General features: G+C 37.2%; 1 protein-coding gene across 1 annotated transcript in view; it reads left to right on the top strand.

The window, feature by feature from the left end:
- The window catches only part of LOC129578841 (uncharacterized), a 125666-nt gene that overhangs the window by 63237 nt on the left and 48080 nt on the right, over positions 1-14349 (top strand). The window contains exon 9 of the mRNA XM_055468023.1: positions 459-603. Within this exon, the coding sequence (XP_055323998.1) occupies positions 459-603 (145 nt within the window). The remainder of the gene's footprint in view (positions 1-458; positions 604-14349) is intronic.

Below are 14349 nucleotides of genomic sequence, written 5' to 3'. Positions count from 1 at the left end.
TCTCATTCTGGTGTCGTTCGTCCGCTCGCTCGCTCACTTCACAACATTTTGAATGCAATGATAAAATACAGCGCTAGCGCACTTGTCACTGTGCCAAACACATGTGAAATCAATAATAAAATAAGCCCATATAATACATTAAAGCGAATTCCATGTCATGTGAGCTTATGGAAAGCAATGGTTTGCCTATGTACAGTGTACACTCACTCGACACCTCTTCCTCGCGCTCTCTCACTCATAAATATCATTGTCGTCATTACTACAGACCAACAGAATTTTTCAATTAACTATTACTATTATATTTTGTATAAATGCAATGCGACAATCATCAGCGCGGCACAGTATTTTCCATAATGTTGAATTTAATTAATTTATTGGAGCGAGTTATTAAAATATACGTATATAGCCAAATGATTATAATATATCCTTTCATCTCGTTTGGGTTGGGCATCGTTTAGGTTTGATTGTGGATCAGGAACGGGGAAAGTGCGATCAGATACGGAGGTGATGCTGAATCAATGGAACACATTGACGGTGTATCGCTATCGATGGGATGCCTGGATTCAATTGAACAATGGACAACGTGTACAAGGACGTTCGAAGGTAAATTTAATTGAAAATACCATATCATATTCGGACGAGCATTATTATTAACTTGACAGATAGACAAACCAAATTTGAACCTTGAACAGATTCATATGCGCGCACACATGCACATGCACATGCACACACACAGAGAGAGAGTGTAATTAATGTAAAGTGCATGGTAGTTTCAAATGAAATTCAACTAATTGCTTTGAAAGTAGCAGGTAAAACATTGCAGCGCCCCCATTCATTAAATAAACGAAAATTCTTCACGTAAATGACTGCGATATCTTGAGTGATATCGCATTCAGTATGTAGCTCAAAGCCAAGAATGAAAAACCGAATGAAATCACGCAATTAAATAAAATTGTTATTAATTTGGAGAGAAAAAGTTTTTCGTGAAGATAGTTTTTCCGTATTCCCCATTGCAAACTCGCACACTTCTCGTCTTCCTCTCTCATTCGCAGAGATAAGAGTGGAAAATATGAAGAATTTGCCTTGAGTTGTTGTGTTTTTTCTCCCTTCCTCTCTCTCTGCCCTTCTCTGGCCGTCTCCATTTTCCGCAGCGAACTTTATGTTTTGAACAGAACAAGATTTATCTGCTTGTATATGACTTTGGTGAATCAAATTTGTGGCATTGTGAGAATATGCGTCCTTTTCCAATAAATTTCAACGAAAATTATATGAATGCGCGCCAACAGATGAGATATCAGGCCATGTGAAAATCTGTGCGAAGAGAAACAATGAAGTTTGGATTTAAATGAAAATAAGATTTTCGGTTTTTCAATTGTGTGCTTCCGCATAGTTGCTTCACATAACATGTGCAAAATAATTTCTGTGATGAGCACACATTTCAGAGCCCATCACACACACACACGCGCACACATTCCATTTTTGCATATTTTCTGCAGCGGGCATTCATTAGACTCGACATTCTATAATGATATGTGCAACGTGTATTGTTATATGTACAGAAGAAGAATTTTCCTAATTATGCCATGTATAAAATGCACCCGCCCTCCTCCTGCCAACAACCACCACCACCAGCACTGATGCTGCTGCAAAATGCTTGTATGTGTTCATGTGGTGATGTTGATCAAAGAATTGTCGTTGTATGTTTTTCGATTGAAGTTTGCTGCTCCTGTTAACAGCAGCGCGAATACACGCGGAAGCAAATTAACAGCATGCACCATAAAAAGTCAAAAGAAGCAGAAAAACAAACAATAATATGCACAAATCGTAGCCCATTTGTGTGAGTATGTACTGAATGTTGTGTCAGTGATGTTGGCTTTCGCCATTGGTAGCATTAAACACGAGCGCGCGCGTTAGCGCGAACAAACCAACCAACGAGCAAAACTTATAATCATGCCATTATGAATGTAATCCAATACACTTTTATCATGTCACTCAACGAAAATTAAATGAGTTTTTGTTCGGAATGAATGAACACTTCTAATGGTGTGTCATATACGCACAAGGCATTGCGATTGGAGCGCGCGCGATTGGGATTGGGTTTGAAGAAGGAGCGCACAATTTTGTTCACTCGTTGTTCGATGGGACGATACCGTGAATAGTTGGTTTTGCCTAGCATCGTCACCCGTCATAGCTGGTCTTTTTACTCAGTTTTTCTCTACATTGAAACAGTGTTGCACAATTTGTACGGTGCTAAAGATATCTGAATTTGATTACGGTTAGCTAAAATTTCCTCTGACACAGATATTCATAAAGTTTTTTTTTCCCCAATGTTCACGTTCTCGGCTGGATGATGTGGTTTGATGCTTTTTGTGACAACAATTTTGTGACTCATCGACCAACTTTTTTTATGAGCACACGTGTAATTCTCATCTTGTCGATGTTTAGCCGTGCCTCTGTTTCTTTCGCTCTTTCTCTCGCACGGATGTTGCGCGTTGTTGTCGCCATCGCGCATCGCAAATAAATTTTCTAATGAGATTGAGCCCGATTCTTTCTAATGGATCGACGAATGATGACGGTTACACAATTAAATACGAATTAAATGGCTCAAAAACGATGTTGTGACCCTCGAACGATTTTCTATTTTTAATTCAGAACCAAAAGAAAATGTTTACAACACTTTCTCTAAAATCCCCTTCAAAATGGATAACCAAATACTCGGCTACAGACGACGAGACATTGATACACACACATACACCAACACCGTCGACAAAGAATCACAATGCAATGAATTGTTTCAATCCAATCCGGTTGTTCTTTTTCGCTTTTGTTGCGACAAACGCCAGTCAAAGTTGTATCTTGTTTCAAAATTTAACTTTCAAATTAAGGAAAAAGAAACACTGGGTCGTCGTAACACTAACTAAATACTTGCAGCGACCGCAAAAAAGCAAACACAAACACATACATATATACACAAGAATCAACAAACACACATACTTTGCGCACGTAGACAATAAGTTTGAGTACGTTTTTTTTTTGCTTTCTTTCGCTTGTCGTCAAACAATGAGTGAATGTTTCGCATTTTTAATGTATTCCAACCCCATAATTTATTAGTATATTTTCATTGAGCCAAAATGCGACACAAATTTCGAACTGTGTGCGATTTTGCAGTCAAAGTAGAAAAATGAGCGTCGCGGGAATAGAATGTGAACGTTGCAAGTAAAAACACATACGATGACGCAGGAAACGAAACAAAATGAAGAAAAAAAAGTACAGTTCATAACGAATGGCAATATTCAAAATGTAAACCCCATTCAGCGCAAAATCCAAGCAAGAACAACAACAACAACTACACTGGGGAGGCAAAGCGCACCATTTGAAGCCATCTCAAAACGAGATTCAACCAAGAATTTCAATTAATGATGAAAGAGGATTGATCATTGTTAACATCGTGAAAATTAATTAAAATCGAGAATTTTCGAAAATGAAATAGAATGACACTTGACGCTGCACGTGACAGTATTCACTGCGATTGATCTTCAATAGAAACAAATGGAGTGTATGTGTGTTGGTACTTTCTTTTTAATTTTTTCATTTGCCAAATTAATTGACAATCGAATTCAAGCACGAAAAATTCAACGTGGTTCAGTCGGCTGCCAGATTATAATCAAGGTTCGGTACTTTTCCGCGAAAAATTAACCCGACTCCCCGATCAAATTGTGTCATTTGCCACAAAAAAAAAACAACCATCGCAACAAGCAGCATTATGAGACTTTGATGATTTCAATGAAAAAAAAAAAATGAAAAAACGAAATTCATTCAGGCAAAAATTAAAATGCGGCAAATTCAAGCGACCAAAAAAATGGATGAAAATCATGGACGCTTGAGATCGCTACAAAGACAGCGAATTTATACAAATATCCTATTTAATTTGAGGACATTTCAATTATGTTTGGCTGCAAAACAAGATTTACGGAATTTGCTAGCATTAATGTATGCATTCATATGTTATCGCGATGGTATTCCCGTCGGAATCATTATATTCCGGCAATCTCGTTCAAATCTCTCTCTTTCGCACGCTCATTTGCTCGCTCTCTTTAGTTTCGACCCCGTTACGTCAATACACAGTAATTCAGTGCACGCGAATATCGTGTTGTGTGCATTCAATTCTGACTAGCAACGGTTATGAATTTAGCTGCATGTTTTGGTTGCTTTGTTTCCCAACCATTTCGATGAGATTGTGATTGCAATTATAATTTAAGCGCCATGCACTTTATTACCATTTATTATTAGTGAATAACAAATTTTACGACGCAATACATATTTCCCAATTGTAGTACTGGGGGTAGATGGCGTGACCGCGCTGTCACACTAGATTACCATTGCATCAATTTTATTGGTCTTTGTGCATTTTGCCGGCGCTACTTGTGAAATTACAGAAAAAAACCTCGAGAAATAAATACAATTCGGAACGGCAAAATGCAAGCACATTGCACACACACACACACACACACACACACACACACACACACACAAACAGCACTGCAACGAAAGAAACGCAGCGCAGTGAAACGTTCACAGTTTATGCATTTTCACTCTCCCTCTCTCGCTTTCGTTCGAATAAATCGAATAGATTTTTTTGCTTTTTGCGCCATTCTCGTGTATTTTATTGCTGTTTCCGCATCGCTTGTACATTGTTATGTATAGTTGGACTCTCTTTCAATAATTGTCGAAATTTTCTTTCTTCTTTTTTTTCGTTTCTCTCTCTCTCTCTCTCGTTTTCATTTTCATTTTGACTCTCGAAAATTGTTCGTCCAACAATTCTCTTTGTTATTTACATTCCTCCGTTTTTCCATTTGTTTGTTTCAAATGATTTTTATGCTCGCGAATCATCCGAGCAACAATTCTGCTTACAACTTTCCACCAATTGATGAGAAAATGAGTGAATTTTCACGATATTCGGAGCTAATTTTTCGAATGGATTTTCCATGGAACCAAATCAATTTACGATCTGACATATTTCATTTAAAACCGAAAAAGTGAAAATTCATTTGTGATAGCAACATAAAGATGATTTTGGCTGCATTTTCCGCGAAGGCAACATACACACCGACGACGACATTGTTAGCCTCCGTCGTTTTCTCAAAGCTTGAAAATCTGATATTTTTCTCGTTTTATTTGGCTTGCTCTTTTTATCCTCTCTTCTCTTTTGCTGCCTGTCAATACAAAATGCTCGACTCTTTTCCCTCTCTCTGCGCTTCACTGAAGCACCAATTTCCTTCACTGCTTAAGCATAATTTGAAAGGATATAAAATGAATTGTGTAATATATGATTTTGTGCTTGCTCAATCAGTTTTGTCTGGTGCTAAATGCAAAATTCGGACGAAAGCCGAGAAATGTTCTTCAATGCAAAAGGAAAACGTTCCATTTTGCATATACATTTGTTTGGAGAAGAAAAATACCGAGTCGAGTGTTTATTATGATATTGGGTGGGTTTTTATGCTTGCTCATGCTTTATTTTGCACCCTTTCAAATGGGCCATCCCTTAATTGGTCCGATTTAAAATAGAAAGAGAGCGAATGTGGCAGATAGCCGGATTTTGGGTAGAGAACGTTCATTTGGTTCGCATTGCGTTGCTATCGCTTTTTATTTGGATATATCCACCTCAATAATATGCAGGTGAACACACTAATTCGCTGTAAATCCATTATCTGCAAGACAATGAACGAAACGAAACGAGAGAACAGTACACTTTCTCTATGTATGCCTCCTTATAACCGGACATAATTAAAACCGTTTTGATGTACACCCAACCGTCCGACATTTATGAATATCAACTATGACCACAAACTACAAACTACTTTCGCTTTGTTCTCTCGTTTGGTCATTGCGGATTCAATTCGAACTGGAGAGTGAAGGGAAGACCAGAAAAAATTGTGCCCAACATCAAGCGATTACCACTTCGGTTGGTTAACAACAAACCATTGTGTTTGAGTTGTTCAGCATTGTCCTATTCACAAACGAAATATCATTCATTTTTAATATTCATACAAACGCAATAAAGAGGCAGAAAACGATAATTGGATATCATATTTTGAGAGAGAGAGAGAGAGAGAGAGAGAGAGAGAGAGAAGAAGAAGAAGAAGAAGAACAAAGGCAAGAGAGAAAGCCACTTTCGATTTGGTGTGGTAGAAATGACATGTGTAATGACTCACGCAGAGCGTCTACGAACACGACAGCTCAATTCATTTCATGTGCACACAAACATTTGCTAACGCTGCTGTTGTTATTGTTATTTATTTATGTTTATTTTTTTTTCTCCTTTCTTCATTCTCCGAACGTCCATTTAAAGTTATTTGTTTACCGATTGCCATGGTAATGCCGGAACTATACACGTTCGAGCATAGTTTTCGAGCTTGTTACAATATTATCGTGGCGAAGCAAGATAATCGACAAACGACGCTTGCAATGATGAACATTTCCATTCTGGTGGTAAATAATTTATGTACGGAAAAACACCATTAATGATCGTCAACCTTTTAACAATTTAATAAGTCAATTTCATAAGTCCAACTACTATATCATTTGCAACGTTATGCACATATATACATATATATCTGTATGAAATATTCTTGGATATTTTTGCAAACATCACGATTTCCGCATTAAGTATTGTATACGTATTCGGTGGCACGCTTCATTTGTACCATATTATTGGATCGGTTGCTTCATCATTGCTTGGTGTATATGCATTTAGGAATCATTTGTCTTTTGCCACACTCACAAACACAGAGGAGCGGACACACGTCCGAGCGCACATGCACACGCGCACGCATTTCTTATATTTATGATGGAGCAGAAAATATATCTTCGACATAAATAAATGTGTATCCATCAAACTGCGTCCAAATCGCTTCATAAACTATATTGTATACAAAAGTTTAAGCATTTTGAGCGAAGGATAGTAGCATAAAAGACGAATGGGGCGGCACTTTGTTGTGCTATATGCGTATAGACATTGCTATCCATACGATAGACACACACACACACACTGTGGGCGAGACAGTTAAAGTGAACAGCATTTCCACACATAGAGAGGTGCATATTTCATCAAATAAATTCCAAAGATATTGGAAAATACCTGCTTATTAGACTGCTTCAAAATGGTGGTAGACTTTGGTTCGGTTTTCGACTTGTATCATGTAGTCAAAACCTATACAAATTTTTTTTTACTTGTCCGATTGCGATTTGGATGAAATTTGGTGTCAATTGATTCAGACATAAATGACAAATTTCTGACCAAAATGAGCAAATCACGACTACGAGCTTCGATTTGCCTTTAAACATCTAGTATGATCCCTTACGAACATTTTAAGTACTAACACGACCAAATCGAGTGATGTTTTACATATTTCTGGCCTCATATTCGATTTCAACTCCAAAAAAATCGACTTTTGTCCAAAAAATCCCTAAATATAGGCTTTTCAGGGATAGTGTCTTGGCGCAAAGTTATTTTTTCTCGAAATGAGTTATTAAAGTTGAATTAATTAAAAAAGTTATTTTTTCTGTATGAGTGGATCCCCAAAATTTCTCGAAAAAAATAACTTTTCACTAAGAAACTCATCCAAAAAGTGTATTTTTGAGGTACCTCTCGAACAAAAATTGATATTTCCATAGCAAAATGCATAAAAAACGTAACTTTTGTTCGGGAGGTACCTTAAATAGCCACTTTCAACAGTTTTTATCTGGGAAGACTCCCCATATTTCCCAGAAAAAATAACATTGCACCAAGACACCATCCCTAAAAAGCCTATACTTAAGGATGTTTTGGTCAAAAGTCGATTTTTTGGGAGTTGAAATCGAATATGAGGCTAGAAATATGTAAAAACATCACTCGATTTAGTCAAGTTAGTGCTTAAAATGTTCGTAAGGGATCATACTAGAAGTTTAAAGGCAGAACAGGTAGAAATCGCCTGCTTTTATTTGTCAAATCGAAGCTCGTAGTCGTGATTTGCTCATTTTGGCCTGAAATTGGTCTGTTATGTCTGAATCAATTGTCGCCAAACTCCATCCAAATCGCAATCGGACAGGTAAAAAAATATTTGTACAGGTTCTGGCTATACGACACAGGTCGAAAACTAAATAAAAGTCCACCGCCTAGATGACCAGTACAGCGAAAAATGTAAAAAATGCCGAAAAATTGTAATTTTTTTGGTCATTTCACACTGTAACTGGCCCAGAATGCCTTTTCAAGTGCTAATGTCTTGGTGAAAGTTGTAGATATTGACGAGCCAGACAAAACCCTATCATCAGTTTTTGCTGAAAATTGGCTGGAAAAATGATTTCAGTCGAAATGTTGCGATATGAATTGGCTTCCGAAAACTCTGTCATGAAATTTTGATATGGGGCTTGCTTCACCAATTTCTATGGTGCCCATATGCGTTCTTTGCGAGGGTCAACTTTCTTTTTTGAAGCAGTCTACTGCTTACATTCTATTTCTCACTCGTTCTATCTCGTTTTCGTTGTGTATAATGAGTATTGTGTGCTTTGGGGTTTGTGTGAATTGTATGTACTATTTCGTTGCCTTTCTTGGCTCTCTTTTGGCTCTCTGTATGGCTCAAGCATTCGTTCCCTTTCTTCATTCGGTTCTGTTGTGCGTCGAACTTTCGTATCATTTTTCTTCTGTTTGGCCATAGTGCCAGTGAATCGCTATGGAACGCAACCAGTGTTGCTTTGCAACAGTAATTTGATAAAAGCTATCATTATGTTGCGCTCTGTATTGAGTTTACTCTCGTTTCATATACGTATACAAACGACAAAAAAAAGAAGAAACAATTGAGGCTGTGAGAATGAAAATGGCAATACAGGAATAAACATTCTGAAACACATCAAGAAAAAAAATTCGCAAAAATGAATCATGAGTTCTGAATAAGCAAAAGTGAAACAAGAATTTACATGGGTAGCATAGTAGGTTCATGGTTCACTTTTGCGTATTCAGAACTCATGATTCACTTTTGCGAATTTTTTTTTCTTGATGCGCTTCAGAATGTTTATTCCTGTATTGTCATTTTCATTCTCACAGCCTCAATTTTTCTATTGAAACCAGCAACAGAATGAAGCAACTATACGGATGGTTGGTGTCGGTGGCGTTGTTACCAATGCCACTCAGCGGGAGCTACGTATGTTTACTCACTATCAGAAAAATATTGACGAATCGGGTGACCGGTCATATTTTCCCCGGTCATAACTTCCCTCATACAAAATGAATGGAGAATTTATGGCCGAAATGACGGAGAAAATAATTCCATTTCAAATTTGGACATAAATTCCCCATCTAAAAAATTTTGATTAGAGAAAATATGTCCAAAAATCAGAAGAAATTATATCCAAATGCATATGGACATAATTTCTCGGGGAAATTATGACCAAAGAGTCAGTGGAATTATATCCAATTGAAAATGGACATAATTTCCCCATAGATTTTTTTGGATTTTGGGGAAATTTTGTCCGAAATTCGGTGGAATTATGACCGGGGAAGTTATGCCCTGTAGCCGACGAATCGGAATCACTTTAATGATTTCGATGGACGTAAAGGCAGTGGAAGTGCTGTTGTTGGATTTTTTTTTCATCAGCACGTTTATTTGTGTTGACTTTCGTTTCGTTTCGTTCGTTTGCTGCACGTTTATATGCTTTGCGGTCGAATCATTCCCATGACTTGTAACCATAACTCATGAAATGATTTTTGTTCATTTCTCAATTATTATTTTGGGCATTGACGCGTTGTTGTGGCGGTTGTTGCCGCTGTCACCACACCATCGTCGACGTCGGCGGCATCATCATCAGCGTTGCCACGTTGTGTTTCGATCAACAAAAGCCAAGTCAAGCTGAACTAGCGATTTTCCAAATTATCATTCGTTAACTATTTATAGTGGCATTTCAGTAGGTTTTATATTATTCAATGCTCCGACAGTGACGCTGACACTGACGCGCTTCATTATTTAAATGGAAATGACAAAGGAAAAGAGCGACGAATGAAAAAAAAGGAAGAACAAGACAGCAACTAGACTACATGAACAATTTTTAATTGAGGTAATACGAAAGCAATGTATTAGCTTGCAGATAAAATAAAATCCATGTTTCATTTTAATGGGCCGAGTTCCTTAATTGACATTTGTTACACCACGAAACGGTTTCATTTTCGCCGCCAAAAATTTATACACATATATAGACACTGTTGTTGTTGTTGTTGTTCTCATTTCTTTTGGTCGGTAGGATGGTCGCTTGCTCATCTTTTTAACAAATCAAACTCCTAGCAAACTGCACAAAGCGACGGATACACGCTTTTTTTTACATCTATTCGCTTAATGAAGAGATCTCCTTTAGATTATGCGACGGATATTTATTTTGCAGAAGGTCGGTTCGAAGGGGAGGAAAAATACCGTCATCTTCATCATCATCATAAACAGCACCAAAGACAGCATCTACCTATGAGATTGTCCTTAAAGCAAATAAAGATTTCCGTATCATTTGGCATTTTTCTTCTTTTTTCTTTTACTTCATCTTCTTCTTTTTCCCGTGCTTTTTCGTACTGTCTATCTCGGTGTCCTTTGGTGTCTCTCTCTCTCTCACACTCTTTCTCTTTCTGACTGTCTCCCCCCATTTACTCGAGCAAAACTCCAAAATAAATTTGTTTTATTTCGTTGAACGGAAGAATGGAAGAACGTCCGAATGACCAATGTTAGAATGAAAATGGGGAGCGCAAACGGACTGTCGTAAAACTGACTCACATACACAAAGATGGAGAGAAAGAGAGAGAGAGAGAGAGAGAGAGAGAGAGAGAGAGAGAGAGAGAGATGGAAAACACGCACACCGAAACAAGAAAAACGAAAAGAATTTTTTGAAGTACTGTGTATGTTTGTAGAATGTTCAAAAGCGTCAAATGCTTGTGCTAAGCGCATAAAATGCTCGCAAAGATGGAAAAATAGAAAATCATATTAGGTGAAATACTAACAAAAATGAAATGAAGTTACAAAAGTCAAATGAACTCAAATTCAGCAATTGGGGAGATGAAGCAAAAAAGAAAAAAAAATCTGCAAAGAATACACGTAAGGAGGGCAAAATGAAAAGAACACACAAATATCGAAATCGATGACATTTAGGGAAGAACAGTTGTAGCGTTACAATACCACACAAAATATCAAATGTAAATTACTTTAAACAGAAATAATTCAATTAGAGTAGAAGAAGCAAGAAAACCATTCGGCATGCTTGTCACCATCAGTGTTTGTCATCTCTGTCGAGCGGATGGCCAATTCTATATCTTCGATTTGTTTGGCAATGGCACATGAGATGTGACAAAATCAACAACAAATCCATCGCAAAGGTCGTTGAATCGACGTGATGGAGGGAAAAAAACCACCGACAAACGACTTTCACTGGTCATATAATAACCACTCATCAAATTTATGTGTGCAATACGAAACCTATAGCAATATATATATATAACGTCCATCAAATCTTGTACAGGATTTCTTATATTATACCTCATACACACACATGTATATGTCTTTGTATCGAACCAAAAAAAGACGAAGGAGGAACACACACACGCACACGAAGGAAAATATCAAATGAAAATAATGGCCAAGAAAATCGAATCAGACATCAATTCGGGTCGAGCGATAACAAAAGCGGTCGCATCGTACACAACGATTCTCTCTTCTACTTCTTCTTTTTCTTATTCGTTTTCTCGTTCGGTGCAAAAGAGCTCATGAACCGCATTCGTAATTTTATTTGTGCGATAGTAAAAACCAAACCGAATTTATAAATTGTCCGGCATTTTTTCCATTTTACGTTCGACACAGTTCGTCTTGTGTGTGTGCGTGCGTGCGTTTTGCTCGTTGTACTGTCGATGCGCAATTCGTATTCATGCACTTTGTTGTATTTTGTGTGACCATTCACGCATAACGAGCCGAATAAACAATGGAATGAAATCAAATGAAGATAAAATTCAATACGTTATTCAATTTTATTGATAGCTTATTGCTTTCATTCTTTTCATTCCTCGTTCTGCATTTAGATCTCATTTTCATATTTCGAGCATCGCATTCGCCCGACCCCTCGAATTCCAATGCGCTCGTGTTGCGGTGGTTTCGTTTCTTCCCGTATTTTTTTTTTCTTTTCGGTTGATTTCCAAGTGTAAATAATATTCGAACTAAGAGAACATAATACAGCATTGGTCTGTTTGGACTGGCACGTTTCTAGGAAGTGTTACTTCTGCTTTTGCGTGGTTTGCTATGTGCATGTCTGTTCTTGAAACGGGTTGCGTTTTTCATCAATTTCTTCCTACTGTGTGACTTCTGTCCGCATGAAACATTCGAGAGATGCCACAGCTTCCGGTTCGGTTTGTTATTATTTGTTGTCATGATTGTGGTCATCATCATCATCATCATCATCATCATCATCATCGTTGTAATTTCAAATGAAATGTGGAATATTTGGCTATTGCCGTGGTGTCAGAGAACGAGACCACTTGCAACCGCTTTGAAAAATGATATTGTAATGAACATAATAAATAATGAGGAACAAATATGTGAGGAAAATAAGAGAAAAGTAAGAAAAATTGAGGCAAATACGCAAGCAACGAGCAAGCATTGTTAATGCCATAAATGAAGAGATCCACTTGCACTTTGATTGGACGTTTGCATTTTGAGTGGTCGAGTTAGTTGGATGAGAGCGACAAACGGGAAAAAGACACAAAAAGGGAGAGAGAGAGAGGGAGAAAGAAATAAGTCAGAACAGCAAGTTGTGGAATAAATAAAATATCGAATAGAGAGTAGCGAATGAAAACGATACAAGGAAGTGGCATTAAAAGAAAACACATCTCACTGGCCATTCTAACTGTTTGTGTTAGATGGTGGAGTTATTAGAAAGAGAGCTCAACCACGATATGATGAAATAGTTTTATCCTCGAGCGTTCGCTTTGCAAACGAGATATGGCACATGGCATAACACCATAGCCATTCAAACAAACGTGTTTATTTGAAATAATCATTCAACGAACTGTCAACAGAGATGCAAAATGATAGAGACGCAAAACAGTAGACAGAACTGAGCGACAGAATATGCATTTCACAATTTATATATTCATAAAGCGTGACTGGCTTGGTGTGACGCCGTGTATGTGTGTGCTTTGGTTGCACGATGCTCTCTGGTATTTTGTTCATATTCCATTAGTGGAATTGTGCAATGCACTCTATTTTTTCCATTCTTCCTTGAGTGGCATACAAGTCGCACGCACGTATTTGGTTAATATGGATGGCATTCCCCCTTTTTAGCACTACATGGAATGTAGAATACATGGAATATAGGCTATTGCATTTGTTTTTTTTTTCCCAAGAAATTTTTAAGACTCTTTAGGCCTTATTTTTCGACCGAAAATTAACTCTTCTTTCTATCCAAAGTTCTAATTTGAAATAAAGCAATTACGTCTAATTACAAAAATATAATAATATCATGTTCATGTAATTCATGTTTGAGATAACTCAAAAAAAAAATTTAATATTATTTTAATTCTCAATGTGAAATAATGTACAATCCACGTTCACATTATCGTTCCCAAAACTAAAATAAAATAATTAATTATACCATTGTAGACGGATCGTCATTATAATTATAATTGTGCGACCCGTCTACTCATTATTTCTCCAACAGTGTCGCATGCTCACCGCATCTCACGATGCGCATGCGACACCCGCTAATGACAATTATGAAATGTGAAGAAGAATCAGAATAAAGTTAATGCTGAAACTGAAACAAGCATTATTACTCACTCTCACCTAACAAACCCACCATACTGGCGCTGCGAACAGGATGATCTGGATACGATTAAATCAAAAATTTTCGCAATTTTGATTGAATTTGAAATGAGTAGGAAAATCAATGAAAACAATTCGAATCAGTTTAAAATATTAATCATTGGCTGCTTGTTGGGGGCCATCACCAGCATGATTTTTACTGGTATGATTTTGACCTTTTTCTACAAAAAATTTACAAACACTAAACAACAAATCAAAATTGCGTCAAGGGTGATTAGGTCACTAAATAAGTCGGAATAAGAAAAAAAAAACAAAAAACAAAAATATATATGTATTAAACTTTCTTAAAGCCTGGAGGAGTGTAGACGGATCGTCATTATAATTATAATTGTGCGACCCGTCTACTCATTATTTCTCCAACGGTGTCGCATGCTCACCGCATCTCACGATGCGCATGCGACACCCGCTAATGACACTTATGAAATGTAAAGAAGAATCAGAATAAAGTTAATGCTGAAACTGAAACAAGCATTAT

This window comes from Sitodiplosis mosellana, unplaced genomic scaffold, assembly GCF_009176505.1.
Source record: "Sitodiplosis mosellana isolate CC-2019 unplaced genomic scaffold, AAFC_SMos_1.0 Smas_scaffold_6226, whole genome shotgun sequence".
Taxonomy (NCBI): domain Eukaryota; kingdom Metazoa; phylum Arthropoda; class Insecta; order Diptera; family Cecidomyiidae; genus Sitodiplosis; species Sitodiplosis mosellana.
The sequence above is the reverse complement of the archived record's forward strand: the minus strand, read 5'-3'. Positions and strand labels throughout refer to the sequence as shown.